Genomic DNA, 17,651 nt, shown 5'->3' on the forward strand with positions numbered 1-17,651 from the left:
CTTTTGTGTTACTGCAAACTGTCACATGATTAAACTCAAGTCCTCGAAGTGATGAGGACTCACATTCTGCAGGAGCCTGATAATGGTCCTAATCGATTGAATTAGGTTTGTTTAACAAGGTAAACGAAGAAAACAAGCAGGAATGCGGTCCCAGAGGACTGGAGTTTGAAACCTATGAACTACAAGATAAAGAAGTGAAGTGGCGGGAAGTGACAACAAAATAAAAATAATTCACGCAACAGGTGGTCTTGTTCATGAGTTGAACTTTAGAACCTCCAACTCTCCACATTGCACAATGAAACCTTCCAAAATGGCCCCTACCATAAATCTAGTCCCGCCTTCTGGACATGCAGGTTACTTTCTGAAGAAATATTTACATCAGGAATAGGCATGAGTAAAAAAATCAATTCTCCCTGGCAACTGTTTGAAAGAAACGTAGTTCACTGAGCAAACATAAAGGTTGAACAATGGTTAAAAGTATCGTTACATAAATGCTAAAGCGTTAGCATTAAGCTAACTCAATGGATAAGCTATGTGGTTGTGTTAAATACAAAAAGTGCACATATAGTTGGGTTGTTTTTTTTTTTACAGATTGTCATTTTCAAGTGGGAGTAGCAATGAACAGCTTTAAAAAAAAAAAAAATCCCATTTCATTTGACTGTTCCTTCATCCTTATGAAGTGAGTTAAGATCACTGGCACTTGTTTTGCAATTCTGCACTTAGTTCTGTCATAAAATGGCCGAATGACAGCTCATGTCACTCATATCTCGGGGCACCACTATAGATATCAAAGTCTTATGGTCTTCTATAATCAAGCAAAAGTCTAAGTGATCCCTGGACCCCAAAGAAATTGACAAGCACCACTCCATTGGATTTTTGTAAATCATTGAACTGCCGGGTGGTGAAACTGATCTATAAAAGCGACCGGGAGCTAATTCCAAGTGAGCATACGTAGCATGACAAAGGATCCCAGAATGATTTTGTTGGTGTGCTCCATCGCTTTGCTCTGCTTGCTCCCCGGTAGCCTGAGCGCTCCCCCGACATGCAATGAGCTGTTCAGGCCGTTGGTCGGCATGACCCCCGGCCAAGCGGAAGGAAGCTGGGCCGTGCTAGCCGCCAGCATGACAAATTCAGCGGACGAAGATCTCCTCCGACTGAGAGACAGCATCACCTTCCACACGTACGACTTCACCTGCGTCCAAGCCAACCGCTTTGGAGACGAGTGCAAGTACTACCGCCTCAACGTCACCTTGAAAGAAAACGTCATGACCCTGCAGACCGCGGGAATCGGCATGTCGGGGACCTTCTATTTCACTTCCTGCCCGGACTGCTTGGTGTTTACCTTCAAAGTGGACGCACTGGAGAGCACCGATCTCTATCTGGTGAGCAAGAGGCGAGAGCTGGGCCAGAGCGAGAAAGAGGAATTTGTGGCCCAGGTCAAGTGTCTGGGCTTGCGGGAGCCCATCTGGATGGATCCCACCAAGGCACTTTGTGAAAAGAAGCCTGCTGAGGAGGTCACAGTCTACGGCCCTGACTTTATGATTACTGAATAAAAAATGTTCATTCATCCATGCAGTTGCTCTTTGTTTTCTTTCAAAACATAACAGAATTCTGTTGTGTGATGAAATAGAAAATGCTCAATACATTCAATATTCGATTTGGAAAAATAATGTGTACATGCAGTTCGTTATGAAAGCATGTACTTTGTCTCAGCACAATAGAATTCAATTTATTTCATTCATTTGATTTAAAAATGAGGGATGGCTGAATGGATTTATTCCATGAGTAAAATGAAGTTATCACAGCATCAAAATTCACAACCAGATTAAAACAGTATAACAACCTCCCCCAGAACATGTTGCTTTGTGTCATTTCCCAAAACAGGCCAGTGGAATTAGGACTTCTGTTCTTTTAGTGCTCTGTATTGTGAAACTACAGGAGGTCAGCCAAAACAAGCATAAATGTGAATGAGTTACGTTTTAAAAACGGATGGGGAGTTGGGGGACGTTAATAATAAAGACAACAACGCTTGAATTAGAAAACACCAAGTCGTTTTCCTGACACGCTATAATGCTATCATCCACCTCAAGATTGAAATAATATAATATATATTATAAATAATATATATATATTTTTTATAATATATATATATATTTAATATGTAATATGTCTTGTCACCGTGGGATAGTAGGAAACAAAATTTCGATCTCTTTGTGTGTCTTGGCATGTGAAGAAATTGACAATAAAGCATTCTTTGACTTTGAAAGTCTCAAAGTTTGCTCAGCCCTAAACCAGCTCACCTGTCACTCCACAACATATTAGATTGTTTCATTTATTTTGTTGCGAAAAGGACTTTTGGTAAATCAAATGTACCCAAGGGTCACAGTCCAACATGCATCTGTGGAGTTTACTATTGCACAATTCAAATCAACTATAAAAGCAGATCCGCTCTTATCTCCGCAAGAAAAATGGGAAAGCAATCTGAGAACATGTATCCAGCAGGAGCGTTTGCTCGGTGGGTGGCGTTGGCCTCCGTCTGGTGGTGCTTTGTCGGCTCGGCCCCGTTTGCCTGCCAAGACCTGCTCCGGCCTCGGGAAGGAATGAACCCCGGCGACCTGGCCGGGCGCTGGGCTCTAATTTCGGGCGGTTTTATCGACGCGGCTAATCTTTCCTACTTTAAGCGCAGAGACAGCGCCAGCATAGACGTCCGTGTGAGTCCAGGCCATGACATTTCCTACACACCCAGAGTTCACATGGAAGGGAAATGCCACTCCAGTACCAAAAACGTGACACTCGAGGGCAGCGCTCTTCGCTTCCGTGACAAGGTCAACGTCACCGTGACTTTGCTCTACACGTCGTGCTCCGACTGTCTTGTGTTGCGCTTCGACAAGGACGACACGGTGATGCGCGTTTACCTGTTCAGCAAGACGAGAGAGGTGAGCCAGGAGGAGAGGGAGGAGTTCACGGCCCTGGCGACGTGTCTGCACATGCTTCCGCCCTTTTGGCTGGATCCCACCAAGGAGCTTTGTCCCGATGAGATGACAGGAGCACAAGAAGATTCTGTCCCACCGTCCTAATACCGTATTTTTCGCACTATAAGGCGCACCTAAAAACCTCCAATTTGAAGGTGCATCTTATCATCCGGTGCACCTTATAGTGCAGAAAATACGGTACATACATTCTGTCCATTTGTCTCCTATTGAGAGTAAAGTACTTGTAACACAATTCTGTGTCTGTCATTTATTGTGCTTAAACTATGCAAAAAAAAAAACTTCTTTCCATGAAAAGTAGCACTTGGGTTTTTCTAATGATATAACTGCCCTTAATTGAACTTTGCATTTGTTTTTCCCAATGGAAGTGAATGTGCGAGCATTGTGAAACAAATACGGGTCGCTCCAAAATAGGATTAGTATTTCTTAATCCGCAGCGGCAATGAAGTAAGCCTCTTGTATGTGCGTTGTCATTATGGTTTATGCATTTAGAGACTGATTGCTGGTCAGCATTGTGCACTGCAGATGTGCAAACTGAGAATGGTGAAGATGTGTGACATTTAGAGGGCCTCTTTGCTGTTTAACGGGTAAGTGGAATTTCTTCAAAAATGATGAAGTCGATTGAGTTTTTATGTGTTGAAATATCTCCTGTAAATCATTTCCATTCATTTGTTTTGTTTTTTAATGTTAAAATAACCTCATTTCAAATTGCCGCCTGCACTCGATGTATTTTTAATGATGTTCAAATTTTGACTTTCTTTTGATGGCAAAATAAATTGCTCCTTTGGATAATGAGGCAAACACAAACTTGTTATGTAATGATGTTTTTAATCCGTAGTCTCTCATGACCCGTTCTGTATCTACGATACCCGTACGTACTATGACGTGCGTGTCATGTCAGATAAATGAGAATTTCTTCAAATCAAAATTTTTGTGAAAGATTGTTTTATGATCATGATTATCATTTTGTTTATTAGTTCACAGCTGAAAAAAAAAAACTCAAAAATTGTGTGCGTGTGGGTGTGTGTTTGTGTGTGTGCGTGAGTGTGTATTTAAGCTGATTAAATATAATGTGGGTTTATGAGCTGCACAATGCTTCACCAGTGCTTTAATGCCGACTAACATGAACACATTGACGTTAATAAAAGTGAAAATAAAGTGACAGTCATTAAGGATTAAAGGTGTTCCGGGGGTTGGTTATCGTATATTGTTTCATTGGAGGGCCTTGGCTACAGAGCAGCTGCAAGATTTGGTGCTTTCGAATGATTCCGAGTTTATGTCGTACTTCAGAATCCTGCAGTTGTTTTCTATATTTGTTATACTGTTGCTTTGTGGTCCTGCTGTAAAAAAAAAAAAAAAATCATCCCTGTGGTGCTCAACCCTCTGCTTTATGTCCTTATAGTGCTTACTGATTGTCGAGAGATCAAAAGAACCTGACTGTTGTCACCATGGCAACAGTGTCCCTGCAAAAGCAAGAAGGTCCCTTAGACTCTGTGGTGGACGCCTGCCTTGACCAAAAAGCCCCCAGGGGAGAGCTAGAAGATGGCACTGAAGTGTTCCAGGGATGCAAGGATCAAGGCCAAATTAGAGAGACCATGACAGAATGGGTACAAAATCCCCAGCAAGCCGAGTCTCATGAAGAACCGGATGAGTTGCAGAAGATGATGAGACAAGGTTCTTTCTCCAGCTTGGAACGGAAGGAGCTAGAGTTGCCCGGTGATGAAGATATCAAGCCAGATTGTTCTCAAAATGTTCAGCAATCCTCATCTTCAGCTGCTTTGGCTGACGAAGAAGAAGAAGAAGAAACAAACACGTGCAGTTCACACTGCACCGACTCAACCTCAAATGTTCTTCCCTTAGACGGCCAGAAGGAGGTGCTAGTGTCTCAAGAGCAAAATGAGCCCACCCCCAAGGGAGTGAACCAGGAAACTGCTCAACAGGTGCTCAGCCAGAACTCTGCACCTTTGTCTGGCGTTGTCATGGAGACACCCAATCAGGGCGAGGTGGCTTCCAAAGGCTCCGTCTGCGTTGTCACTGTGAGAGAAAGGCAAGCAGACGGGGCAGGGGAAAGGACAGAAGGGGAAAGCGAAACAGGAGAGCAGTACCACAAGTTCCTTGGACAGGAGCAAGGCAAACTACTGGTGCCATCTGAAGAACTCGTCCAAACACAGGACGGGAAGAGAGACAATAAGGACATTGCTGAGTGTCGTATCAAAATGGAGAGCGACTCAAGTGAGGATAGTGGATTATCCGCAGACTTCTCCCCACGTAGCACTTCCAACATCCAAGAAACTCAACCCAAAGAGACCCCCATCGAGAGGGAGATCAAACGAGCCATTGAACGAGAACATAGTTTAAGAAGATCTCGGGGTCTTCCGAATGCCGCCGCAGAGTATGTTGAGATTCCCCTGATGAAAACCATTCTCAACCAGACGGTCATCGCCAAGTCGGAGAAATTCCACGGCGTGGACAGGGAACTGGCAGGAAAAATCATGCAACATGAAATCCACGAGGACGTCGGCCGCGAGCAAGATCTGGTCAAGCTGGGGAAGGTTCTCGGTTTTTACGATAAGGGGACGGTTCGACAACTGAAAGAGAAGAAACAGCTTTTTGAAGCTTTTCAAAACCGCAGGGAGTCATCCCTAAGTATGTCTGTTGGAAGAAGAACCAGTTCCAGTTCAGATAGTCAGGATGAGACCTCATCACAGGCGTCAACTGTGAAACAATCAGAGAGGAGACAGAATATAGAACCTCCGGGAGGTCCTTACGCATCTTCAACTCCCAAAGGACCCGGCTTATCCGAGGGAATGTCTTGCCAGGTCATCATCATGGAGAACAAATCGAATGGCCCAGCACCGAAGGACCTCCTCACCAATGCAGAAGGAAATGATCAAGTTGCAGAATCTGCCTACATCTTCCCATCCTGTTCTGGAGGGTACAATTTAGAGGTGGACACAGATGAGATGTTACCCAAGGAGAACCCTTTCTTCAAGCTGCGATCCCTCACTAATGGTATTAAAGTAGAGCAGGATATCCGGGAAGCTCAAGAGAGGGAGAAAGAACTCCGCAAGCAGAGGATCAACCTTTACGGGGGAGATGGAAGTGACGGGAGGCCAGTCGGCATGGATAGGAGCCTCCGAGCATCTGGGCTGGATTCTTCAGAGTCTCGTGGCTGCAGCAGACACACTGCAGGTCAGTCCAGCAAAATATAAAGGATGAATGGAAAAGGGCATCCAAATGACAAAGTTGCATTTCGTAATACTGCAGGTACCATCTGCAAAATACGTGTGCGTATCGATCATCCAAGTGTAGTATTATAATCATTAAGATGATTATTATTTTAGCACAATAGTCACCATTTCAATTTTGTAGATATCGACATGTATTAAAGTTGTGTATGTTGTCCTAGTGTCTGTTCACGTGCTCGCCCCTCCCCTCCTGTGTCTACCTACCCACGATCAGTGTGATCATCCTCACCTACCTCTCATTACCTGTCGTGTATTTAAGTCCCGTCTGCCCATCACTCCCTCTTGGATTGTTCTCGTCTCATGTCTTTGTCTGTCAATGCCGTTTCTGTTAGCCAGTGTGTCGCTCATTCACCTTGTTATTTTGCTAGGTGGTTATGTTAGTTTGTCCGTCTGTCTGTTCCCCTTCATCCTCCATTCCAACTCCCGTTTTCCTTCGATAAACCCTGCTCCATTCCGTGACACATTGTAGTCACGCTTTCACCTCTCACCTCATTCGAAATTTCTAAATAGAACTTTGTACTGTGTGTTTGCCGTCAGGTTGGGTTCCCCTCAGTCTTTGGGCGGGTCTCATTTGTATCAAAAAGTCGATGACAAAGTGAATTGGGTGTGTCTATGATAACACTGGACAAATAATTGAATAGATTGTGAAAAATAGTCATTCATTTTCTCATATGGACTTGTTGTGTGTGTTTATCTTGTTCCCTAATTTGAATCTGCCTCCACCAGCTCATCAATCTGGTGGAAAACCCGGTATGTGGCCCCGGGACCAGGACCACGGAGACAAAGTGAACCAGCAAAAGGTAAGCAAAGGGGCTTCGGTACGTCATCGACTTGAACCCGACTTAAATGAGCTACTAGCTTAGATTTATAGCCTGTGTATTTAATCATACAAACGTGACTGATGCTCACACACACTCCCCAAATTTCGAAGCCTTGATATAGTTCATAAAAAAAATGGTTACCTCTGGAACTACCTGCAGCGAAACAACAACGGGGCACTCCGTTGGGGGTGAATATGAATGTATTCTTGTTGAAAAGGTTCACAGGCTTCAACGCAAACAGGAAACAAACGTCTCGGCGGCGCCAAATGTGGGCCGCAAAACATCTGATAGCTCTCCGAACACACAGCGAGCAGTTTATCTTCGTAGATAAGGAGACAAGGGATAGAGTCTGGGGACTGTGTGTGTGTGTGTGTGTGTGTGTGTGTGTGTGTGTGTGTGTGTGTGTGTGTGTGTGTGTGTGTGTGTGTGTGTGTGTGTGTGTGTGTGTGTGTGTGTGTGTGTGTGTGTGTGTGTGTGTGTGTGTGTGTGTGTGTGTGTGTGTGTGTGTGTGTGTGTGTGTGTGTGTGTGTGTGTGTGTGTGTGTGTGTGTGTGTGTGTGTGTGTGTGTGTGTGTGTGTGTGTGTGTGTGTGTGTGTGTGTGTGTGTGTGTGTGTGTGTGTGTGTGTGTGTGTGTGTGTGTGTGTGTGTGTGTGTGTGTGTGTGTGTGTGTGTGTGTGTGTGTGTGTGTGTGTGTGTGTGTGTGTGTGTGTGTGTGTGTGTGTGTGTGTGTGTGTGTGTGTGTGTGTGTGTGTGTGTGTGTGTGTGTGTGTGTGTGTGTGTGTGTGTGTGTGTGTGTGTGTGTGTGTGTGTGTGTGTGTGTGTGTGTGTGTGTGTGTGTGTGTGTGTGTGTGTGTGTGTGTGTGTGTGTGTGTGTGTGTGTGTGTGTGTGTGTGTGTGTGTGTGTGTGTGTGTGTGTGTGTGTGTGTGTGTGTGTGTGTGTGTGTGTGTGTGTGTGTGTGTGTGTGTGTGTGTGTGTGTGTGTTGAGTTTTGTTACCTGCCTTGTGGCTTCTTGCATCTATTTTAAAGTGTTGTCTCCTCTTTCCACTCTCTTTCATTATCTGTGGATGATTATGGCGTAATAATCTCGCCCAAGAAAGTCATCCAAAGAGATGACATGATTAGTCGACATCAGATTTTAACATCCATGTTTCAGGCAGGGTAAATAAATAGTGTGTAAGAATAATCGGGCCAAGTTGGAGATTTTTTTTCTTCTCGTCCATCTCCAGTGGCCTGTTTATCAGATGTCTCTGAAAGATTATCCTGAATTATTTTACACAACTCACCATTTTTAAGATTGTTCAAGAAGTCTTGATGTCTTTGTGCATTCTCGTCGTTTAGGTGGTGCGGGGCTCCCACAGCTCCAGACACAAGACCCCCTTGGTGCATCTGTGGGAGACGGGACAAGTCAACGGACAAAACCCCCATGAGCAATGATGAGGAGAAAGTGGAGAAGGGTGGTGGAAAATGAGGAAAGGGTCAAGATTGTCTTCAAAAGGGGTGAAAAAAATGACTTGAAACAATTTGCACTTGTACACGCTTTAATCTCGACAAATTTATGAGTCTCTTGTATTTATCTGAAATCATAAAAAAAAAAAAAGAGGTCCTGACCGACTAATCAACCAGATAATTTATTTGGTCAATACTGGGTCTAAATCAAAAATAATTCAGTTAAAATGTTTGCTTCTTTTTATTAACACATATGAAAATGATTACGACAATCAATTTAGCCACATTTCCCACTCTGTTGTATAGTCAAGCAAATGCTAAAAGACAATAAATTGTTTAGAAATAAGAATGTATAAAAGTAAACTTGTTTATTGTTCTCATTTATTGTTGTAAAAAACAAAAAAAAGTTATTTTAATATGTATTTTTTCCATTAATCAGTCAATCAGTTATTGGAATTTTATTGTGTCAAATCAGAATCGAAAAATCCCAAAATCCAAAATTGTCCGTGCCTCATTAAAAACAATCAAACTGTTTATCTTTTTACGCCATCTCACTTTATAATCAGTGCAATCAAATGTCATCCAGTACAATATCCAGCCAATAAAAGCAACCTTTTAGTGCTTATGCAAGCTAGTTTTTAACATAATCAACCTAGTATTAACGAGACTTTGCAATACGCGTTTTGAATATTCTGAATTTTTACCACAATTCTTGAGCTCATGGAGAAGTCCCTAATGTTGACTCTGATAAAAAATAAAAATAAAAAGCCCTACATGTGATTTTTGACTTTCTTTTTTCATGTAATCACAAAGTTAACAATTTTCTAATGAGTTTATCATAGTGGAACGAACAAACCAGGAGTTAATCCCAAAACCTGGATTATGGTGCAATAAAGTCTGTTTGGATTTTGCAGGTGAATTATGAGTCCAGAGTACACGTGAATAAAAGTAACTCTATTGTACCACACCTTGACACCTTTTTGACTCAAGCAGTAAATGTTGAACTTTGGAATGAAACTTGTTAATAAGCAACAGGTTGGGATGACTTTTGATATTGTGGATGGATTTTGAATTTAATGGATTTTAACATTTGAGCTCGAGTCTGTTGAGTGACTGTGAAAGAAAAAAAACCAAAATAGCTGCTCTTTTTGGAAGGTGCCCCGACGTGTTCTTTCTTCCATACAGCAAAAAAAAAAACCTTTGTGGTATTTTCTGTTTGCACACACCAAGCAGCTTCTTTTTGGTTTGCTTTTGTCGCAATCAAGAGGAACATAATGCAGAATTTATGACGTTCTGCTTGAACTATATTATACATTAGCAGCGCCCTCTACAGGATATTTAGCGACACTTACAGTGGACAACCAATACTCAACTTCGAATTCAATTTTTTTTTTGTCCTTGCTTCTGAAAACAAGTTAGTGATGCTTCTATAGAAAATCACATTTCTTTACGAGAAGAATTCAAAATACGTGTCATATCTTTTTACTTTTTCTTCCAGGGCTTGTGTGTATGAGTGTGTAAGACGTGTTGTGTGTCATGTCACAATACATTCATCAACACTTAGCAGATTTTATTCAACACTAGTGGCAGCTAGCTACATAAAGCAAACATCACATCCTGTCTAATTGTAGAAGCGTGGCTCTCCGTGTGAAATAGGAAGTAAGGAAATTGCTTTTCCTGTCCTGCTGTGTTTAAAGCCAGCTTATGCTACACAATAATGAAGAAAAAATACAGAGAGGGGGAAGACGGGGGGGGGGGTCTAATGGATGGGGTTTGTGAATGTGGTGTGGGAGTTCCATAATGGGGATCTGTGGGTGGTGTCCTCACTGGCCCATTCCTGTACACACACATATACACACAACATCAACACAAGCTGCAAGCAACCCAGCATGAAAGCGTTTCCTGCAGCATAGCTTCTAGTTTAGTTTTTGGTAAACTCTCGCACAGTTTGGGGGGGAGGGGGGTTCACATTTGACTCATTAGCTGGCAGATGTGGCAAATTTTTCCTCACCACAATAGAAGACGAGGTCTTCTTATCATCTCCCATGTTGTTTTAGTGCTAACAATCATTGATTCTACCAAAGAAGAAGATGGCCCTTAATTTCGAGTGTAATGACCTTGGTAGTCAGACAACTGAGAATTACCGCTGACACGTGAGTGAGATAAAAGTCTTATCTGTATTTGTACAAAGGTTGAAATAAAGGATTGCAAACTCAACAACAGCAGATGAATCACCGGATGATTTTTGATGATGTCGGCAAATTGGGTTATAGCTGATGAGGAATAATTACCTGGGAGGTCACACTGGGACACCTGAGCGTTAGGTCTGCAAAAAGGAAAAATAAAACACACACATGACATCATTATATTATCAAGAAAAAAAACAAATCAGTTTCCTTTGTTTTCATCAGTCTCACCAACAACGGGATCCTTGGCGTGAACTTGAGTCCAAAACTTTGCTTCCAGCCTCCCGAAAAAAAAAAGAGAACACTCACATGAAAAATGAAAAAAATCAATACCGTGCTTTTAACTCAGTACCTTTTCTTCTTTTCATCAGCTGCTGCTTTCACTAAAAAAAGGAAAAAAAAAAAGGAAATTTAAGGCTGCACAAAAGTAAAATACGCAGAGACCAACTGTACCTTTTTTAAGCACCACCACCACCAGCAGGGCCAGTGAGCAGAGGAGGAGCACCACAGTCGATAAGGAGCCAAGGATCAGAGCCCAATCCACACCTGACATATCTGCACACAAGGGAGACGTATGAAAAGCGCCATGAAAATGTCAAAGGACTCACATAACGCTCGCTACCTGCTGGCGATGGAGAAGGAAGACCTGAAATTAAAAAAAAAAAAAAAAAAACATTTTGCATGTAAGGCTCACTCGCAACACTAATGAGGAGAAGCGACAAAACGGAATACCTTTGGAAATGGCCAGAGGGCGGCTACGTTCCGAATGAATCCACTTCCCTCCCAAGAGAACGCTGTACTGGCACTGGTACAAAGCCACCAAAGTGTCCTGCACGGGCACTGGAAAGGTGATTTTGTGGCCGGTGAGGCGTGCATGTTGACTGGCTACGGGAAGTTGTCTGTCTAATAAGTAGAGGGTGAACACTGGGCCGGGGTACGCTGGGGAACCCGTGCAGAGCATGCGCCACACTTGTTTATCTCGTTGAAGGACAAGGCTGGGTACTGGCAGATCTTCTGTATGGAGGTATCCCGAAAGCAGACAGTTACAAAGAATCAGGAATGAAACTCGGGTGCAAAGTGCAATCACCTCTCACAGTGATTTGAATCTTGTTGCTGAGAGTTGAATTGAAAATGTCCCCCGCGGTGGCGATGTGGTAGATGCAGGCGTACTCGCCGCCTTCTCCCCGTTTCACCGGCCCCACACTGAACGTTCCTGCTTGGGATTCCAGCTTTGACATCCCAGGGTCATGAAACTGACCGCTCGCCGATTCCTCGTTTGAGGATGACCTCAGTAAAAGGAAGGAGGTCGGGCTGTAGGCGGACGGAAGAGCCGGGATGGAACAGCTGAAGGACAACATGTCGCCACGTTCAACCGTGCCGCTGGGGGGATCCACTGACAAGATTGGAGGTGGTAGGGTGGGTACAGCCAGAGTGGGGGCAACATCTGTGGAGGCAAGAAATATTCATGACACAACGGTTTTATATTCACGTTCTCACAATTTGCTTTTTTTTAGTTCAGCGGGATTGGTGGAGGAATCTGTCGTTTGGCGCTGTCCTCCTGTCCTGAGCTGTGGGGACAGAAGATCATGTCTTGAGATATTCCTCAAAAAAAAAAAAGCTCTCACCCGACTTTGTTTTCCTGATAAGCCAAATCATCACATATTTGCGGTGTAACGTACGCACGTGGAAACATTTTGAAGAAAACTCTGGTGAGTATTCGGTTGGCATAAAAACGACACACCCAAAGAAAAATAGATTTGCTTACAGAGTATCTATCGTGCGGTTTACCGCTCTTGCTCACCAAAGCCCCAGTTGTGACTGTCTGCAATGTGTATTGTGTTTGAGGTTGTGAGTGGGTGGGTGGGTTGCCTTGTGGGATGTGACCACCGCACATGCACAGAGCGGAAGACAATGAGACAACAACGCGGGGAGCACCTGCAGCGGATGGGAGGGTTTGTTATTTCGTGCCACATGTAACGGTGAAATCAGTGCTGAGTGATTATAAAAAAAAAAATTATGTAGCAGAAACAGCAGAGCTTACTTGTTGGATGTTTAATGGTTAAATAAGGACTGAAAGCACTGTAGAAGCCTTGCTGGTTCTTATACATGCAGCAAAAAAGTTCACGTTCCCCTGTCACGGATGGATGGACGTTAAAGCGGACCTCCTCGGTGGGAGACAGCTCCACTTCGTCCACCTGAAGGAAAGGGAAACACACAAAATGAAGTGGACAGACTCAAAGATCCTAGAAAACCACAAAGACTATAGAATAAGAATGACCTCCACGGTGAATCGGAACAATTTGAAGAGAATTCCTCGGTGACCTTCTGAGGCCCTGCAGACCAGGGTCACCGAGGCCCCGGACCACGAATGGATCCCGAGCTCAGGGGCGGGCGGGCTGCGAGCAGACGTGGAAACCCAAAGTGTTGCTAGTCAAAAGAAGCGGACGTTACACTGGTGGAATCAGTTCCCCTTCCAGATGAAGCAACAGCGCAGCCAAGCGACATGTAAACACACGACGAAGTGGACGACAATATTGGATCGGACGATGTTTCTTACTCCATAGCGCTAAAGAAGTTAGTAGCAGCTTTTGTATCCAAAGTGATCGTCCACTTTGCATCTTTGACGAAGACGAGGAAAAAGAGCGATTGCTTAAAGCTGCCTCGACAAAAAGCTGATTCCCCCACACCTCCCCGTCCCGTCTCTCTTCCTCTCTCGACTTTCTTAACACATATGACATCCTCCTGAAGTCACGCGGAGTGTTGTGACGGAGGGGGCTGAACCTGAAGACATTTCCTTTTTGTGTGGTGTCCACCGATCGGATGTATGACGTCATCAGAATCAAAAGCAGGCCCGCCATTGTCTTTTCTTTTGTCCATTCATGTTGTCTCAAGATGATCTTCTAACCTTTAAGCGACCTCAATAACTGCAGGGATGTTTGTTTTGGGGGTTTTTTCTGCATCCCAGAATGCTCGAGCTATTTTCTTGAGGGTCTTCGTGGCCGCTCGGCTTCACGGTGTTGTGCGAGACAGTAGCTGGACCACGCTGAGGTACAAGTCGCAATTTTGGGGGAACTTTGACAAAGTAGAACTCCGAGAACTGACGTGAATAGGCAGCGACAGGCTAAATCATACGATATGCTACATAAACCCAAACGACAAACTGAGAATGTGCCTGACGTAACGTATTAACGGCGGCGCTGATGTCAGACTGATCGTCAGTTGCAGTTCCAATGACTCCGCAGAGCGCCCTCGTGCGGTTTAAAGTGAAAATAACATGTCAAGTGGTGTCACTGATCAAGAAATAATCATGTGTTAATAATTCTAAATATAAGTCGCTCCCGAGTATAAATCGCACACCAGGCCAAACTGTGAAAAGAAAAAGAGACTTATTAAGATACGGTAGATTATTTTTCAAAAATTGTTCAGCCCTGTGACTGTCAATCACCAAATTCACGTCCTAATGTTTGATTTCATCAAGGAATTGATTTGTTTGCAAACAATCCAAAATAAAATATTCATGAATATGTCTGCTTTAGGGCATTGAATCCGAATGATTCCCGTGATACGAATGTGGTTATATTTCAAAAATCTTTCATTGTCTTAGATAAAAGAGCACGAGCTCAATCTACTCTGCTTTTTTTGTCACCTTCACCGGGACCTTTTTACAGTCTCGAAATAGTTGAACTCTCCTCTGGCGCACATCACTATGTGACCCGTTTACAAGTTCCAGGGGAGAGAAGTGACCCATTTTGAGCGCAGGCGGTATTGTAAGCAGAAATCCCTATCGGGAGGTTTCTTACCAGGGAAAAGTCACCGCATGGGCTTTTCTAAAATGAGCATTGTTAAATGTGAAGTAGCTTGCAAAGAGAATGATGCATTATTCAGTTCGTGAGGGATCAGAAGCAGGAACCGCTTTCTGCACTGTGCGAATAACCGAGGAACATCTGCAAAATCGCACGTGTCGATCACCGTCGCGCCCAGCATCCAAGGAGGGGTCATTTTCCATCATCTGTGTTATACTACCCTCTAGTGGCCAGAATGTGTCAACGGGTATTGAAACAGAAAAATCCCGATCCACAAATCGTTTAGTACTTTACTTTCTCATCAATTGCATGTGGTTTCTCTGTATGCATGCTATTTGTTTTTTCTTTTTCTTGCCTGTGACTCTTTTGAGTCGTTTATCTTGTGACAACTCGGTCTAACCTCCTGTACATTTTTTGTTATTTCTCACATTTGTTTTCACGAACCCTTGTATTTTGCAAATTCAAGAAAAGTAATTACTTAAAGGCAACAAAGCATGTTGGGAAAGCCTTTTTGCTGTGTGACGATGAAAAGGTTTGTTTCTTTCTGCTCAGTCACGCGCCACAAGCTGTTTAAAGTTGCTGCCTTGACAGTATTTGATAAAAGTGTTTTATCCCGTGTTAAGCACAATATTTTCATGAAAACGCTGTGAACTGAATTAAACATTGTATTTGAGCTGATGACATCACCGAGCACCCCATTCTCTACCCCCCCCCCCCCCCCCATCTACTCCACTTTCAGTGCTCTTGAAATATTCACTGTGGTTGAAATGCAACACCGTCACTAGCTGCTTTGTTTCTTGACTTGCAACAACAATTGTAAATGATCATTTCACTTCATTTGAGGCCACAGCTTTGAAAAGAAACCTTTTTTTTCAGGGAGAACTTGCCGTGCGTGTGTGTGTGTCCAAGTCAGATGTGAAAGGAATTGGATTTGACCAAACCAATTGGGAGGGGAAACAAATTGGGTGGGGAGGGTTTGGCCACCCCCCACCACCATCATTCAAAAGATTATGCAATCAGCAGTCGACGCATTCATGCCCCCCCCCAAAAAAAACGGATTTTGCTAGAAAATGCCTGGCGACCTGCGCTACCGATTGGTAGTCTCATGAGAAGCTTTCCAGTGCGATGACTAGCCGCTATTTGACCGATAGCACCATCGACATGAGTGGAAATGTTACGTGATGTCGTGTCAGGCTGCGAAGCATCTGGAGCGATGAGATGTGATAGAACACGATGATCTGTCTTTTCGATTGCCTCGTTTTCTTGTCGTCACGCGGCAGCGTTGGCACCGCGGCCTTCTGTCAAATCCGCTAACTTTAGTAGTGATGTCGCTTTGGAATTTAATTCGGGAGAACTCTCGTCTGTCGTACAGATGTCTGAATTGTAAAGTGTTCAAATGCAATTCCAAAATATATCCCTGAAATATTTCTTGCTTCCTGCTACTTTGGATCTAGCTTTTCTCAATAATGTGAGTGAACGCAATAAGGCCGCCTGATGGAATACGACGCGTTTGAAAAGAGACCAAAGTTGAAAAAGATAAACATTGGATAAAGCGAAAGAACAGAAGAGACAATCTGATAAAAGTTTGTGTACATTTAGTTGATTCATGGGCGAGTCACACTTACACACACACAGACACACACACACACACACACAGGCTGAAATGTCGGCAAGGCCCTGCGGAGCCCCACCAATGACAATCAAGGACAACGCCGCCGAGCTGGCACAATTGTCCTGTAACTATTGAGCTATACGGAAGGACTGCTAATGAATGCAAACATCAACCATTCACCCCGAGACCACCCACAACACTCAGAACATACAATAATTCCCTTATGAAATGTTTATCTTATTTTCCCACTAATAAAGGGTTCATATTTGTTGCAAGTGAGCACAGAAGTGAACATCTATTATGCAGTTGGTATAATACGACACAAAAGGCAGGCATAGACAGTCGTGGGCCAAAAATGGGCATCTGTTGCTATAGTGAACCATGCTGCTTTGCAGGAATCTTACAAAACCAAGTCACTCATGCAAAAATACTTCAACATTCACAATAGTGTGTCAACTCCTCCCAAATCCCTCCTAAGGCATGCATTGTTTGAATTGGGCTCACGTGCCACTGACAGTGACCACATAACAGGAAAAAAAAAAAGTCTTTTTTAATTCACAACATCCAGCATCATCAAGATCCTCGCAAGTCGTAGTAGTCATGGCTTTCGCTACACGTACGTCTGCGCCAGAATGTTGGCCCAAATAAGTGGCCTACAAATTCACTGCTGTTCAAAGTGCATCCCTTTTGGTTCCATCTCCCCCCACCCACCCTCTCGGGTTGCTACGTCATTCATCTTGCCGCAGCAGCGGTGGCTGGAGAATCCCCTTTGTGCTGTCTCAGCTGAACTTGGTTGATCTCAGTCTTAATTGATCTACAAGTAGGAATAGCTGACTTCTTTGGATTGTAGCTGGAGCCACCTTCAACAGAGTCACTGTGTGTGTCACACGGACATGATTAGAATTGCAAATGCGTTGCAAAGGGAAAGCAGCAGGTCAGCCATTAATCCATGGTATATCCATTAAACAGCACATAAACAAACAACTACTCACCACTGGTTTGTAATTGTTATCATCACTGACCTGGTTGCAGGAATGAGACCAATTCTTCTGCCTGTTGTGCGGCCCCGCCGAAATCAGGTCAACTCAGATGCTGCATGAGCAGATGTATCGCAGCCAAACTCAAATGAAAGCACTTGTTCAAAATCAGTTGTCATATCGAATAAACTTTTGATTTGAATGATTCAACATTTTCCAGACAGATCCAAATATTTGAAACATGACCATTTCAGCCCAGAAAGTCATTCGTAGAAGTAAACAATTGCAAAAGTGGCCTAGAGATTTTGTAGACGTGATGTAAAAGCCGCTATTAGTAAGCATACCTATGTCAATATAACATGCAAAAAAATTTCCGGAAGATTCATCAAGGAAAATTTCGTATTGTGGTTACTTCCGACTGTTTTTGCCTGAAAACTCTTTATAAACGACTAATGGAATTCCTGAAGCATAATATAAATGGTCTCGGGATCCCCATTGACTTCTTTCTCACTGTGATCCATCTTTGTTCAAAATGCTGCATCACAGGAGACACCCTGTGCTCCCCCT

The 17,651-nt window shown here is 43.5% G+C and overlaps 2 protein-coding genes across 2 annotated transcripts; one reads left to right on the plus strand and one right to left on the minus strand.

Moving 5' to 3' along the window:
* Positions 1-4,393: 4,393 nt before the first annotated feature.
* On the plus strand, positions 4,394-9,467 carry misp3 (MISP family member 3). Its single transcript, XM_085913026.1, has 3 exons — positions 4,394-6,182; positions 6,965-7,038; positions 8,399-9,467. Exons 1-3 carry the CDS (start codon positions 4,439-4,441, stop codon positions 8,492-8,494), a joined length of 1,914 nt encoding a protein of 637 aa, XP_085769152.1. The 5' UTR covers positions 4,394-4,438; the 3' UTR covers positions 8,495-9,467.
* A 532-nt stretch (positions 9,468-9,999) lies between these two features.
* Positions 10,000-13,389, minus strand: LOC147057079 (uncharacterized). The gene is made up of 11 exons (XM_085912550.1): positions 13,250-13,389; positions 12,971-13,119; positions 12,734-12,887; positions 11,780-12,136; positions 11,425-11,706; positions 11,315-11,338; positions 11,146-11,247; positions 11,045-11,075; positions 10,924-10,973; positions 10,798-10,832; positions 10,000-10,343 (listed from the first exon to the last, which is right to left on the minus strand). Exons 1-11 carry the CDS (start codon positions 13,308-13,310, stop codon positions 10,266-10,268), a joined length of 1,323 nt encoding a protein of 440 aa, XP_085768676.1. The 5' UTR covers positions 13,311-13,389; the 3' UTR covers positions 10,000-10,265.
* Between the last annotated feature and the right edge of the window lie 4,262 nt (positions 13,390-17,651).

This window comes from Syngnathus leptorhynchus, chromosome 5, assembly GCF_054491065.1.
Source record: "Syngnathus leptorhynchus isolate UIUO chromosome 5, UIUO_Slep, whole genome shotgun sequence".
Lineage (NCBI taxonomy): Eukaryota > Metazoa > Chordata > Actinopteri > Syngnathiformes > Syngnathidae > Syngnathus > Syngnathus leptorhynchus.

Bases quoted from the DNA above. Each gene is read 5' to 3' on its own strand.
- misp3 (XM_085913026.1), top strand. From the start codon at position 4,439: ATGGCAACAGTGTCCCTGCAAAAGCAAGAAGGTCCCTTAGACTCTGTG. The intron at 6,183-6,964 runs GTCAGTCCAGCA...TGCCTCCACCAG, and splicing joins CTGCAGCAGACACACTGCAG to CTCATCAATCTGGTGGAAAA. The intron at 7,039-8,398 runs GTAAGCAAAGGG...CTCGTCGTTTAG, and splicing joins ACAAAGTGAACCAGCAAAAG to GTGGTGCGGGGCTCCCACAG.
- LOC147057079 (XM_085912550.1), bottom strand. From the start codon at position 13,310: ATGCAAAGTGGACGATCACTTTGGATACAAAAGCTGCTACTAACTTCT. The intron at 12,137-12,733 runs GTAAGCTCTGCT...TTGCCTCCACAG, and splicing joins AACCATTAAACATCCAACAA to ATGTTGCCCCCACTCTGGCT. The intron at 10,344-10,797 runs GTAATTATTCCT...GTGTGTGTACAG, and splicing joins GTCCCAGTGTGACCTCCCAG to GAATGGGCCAGTGAGGACAC.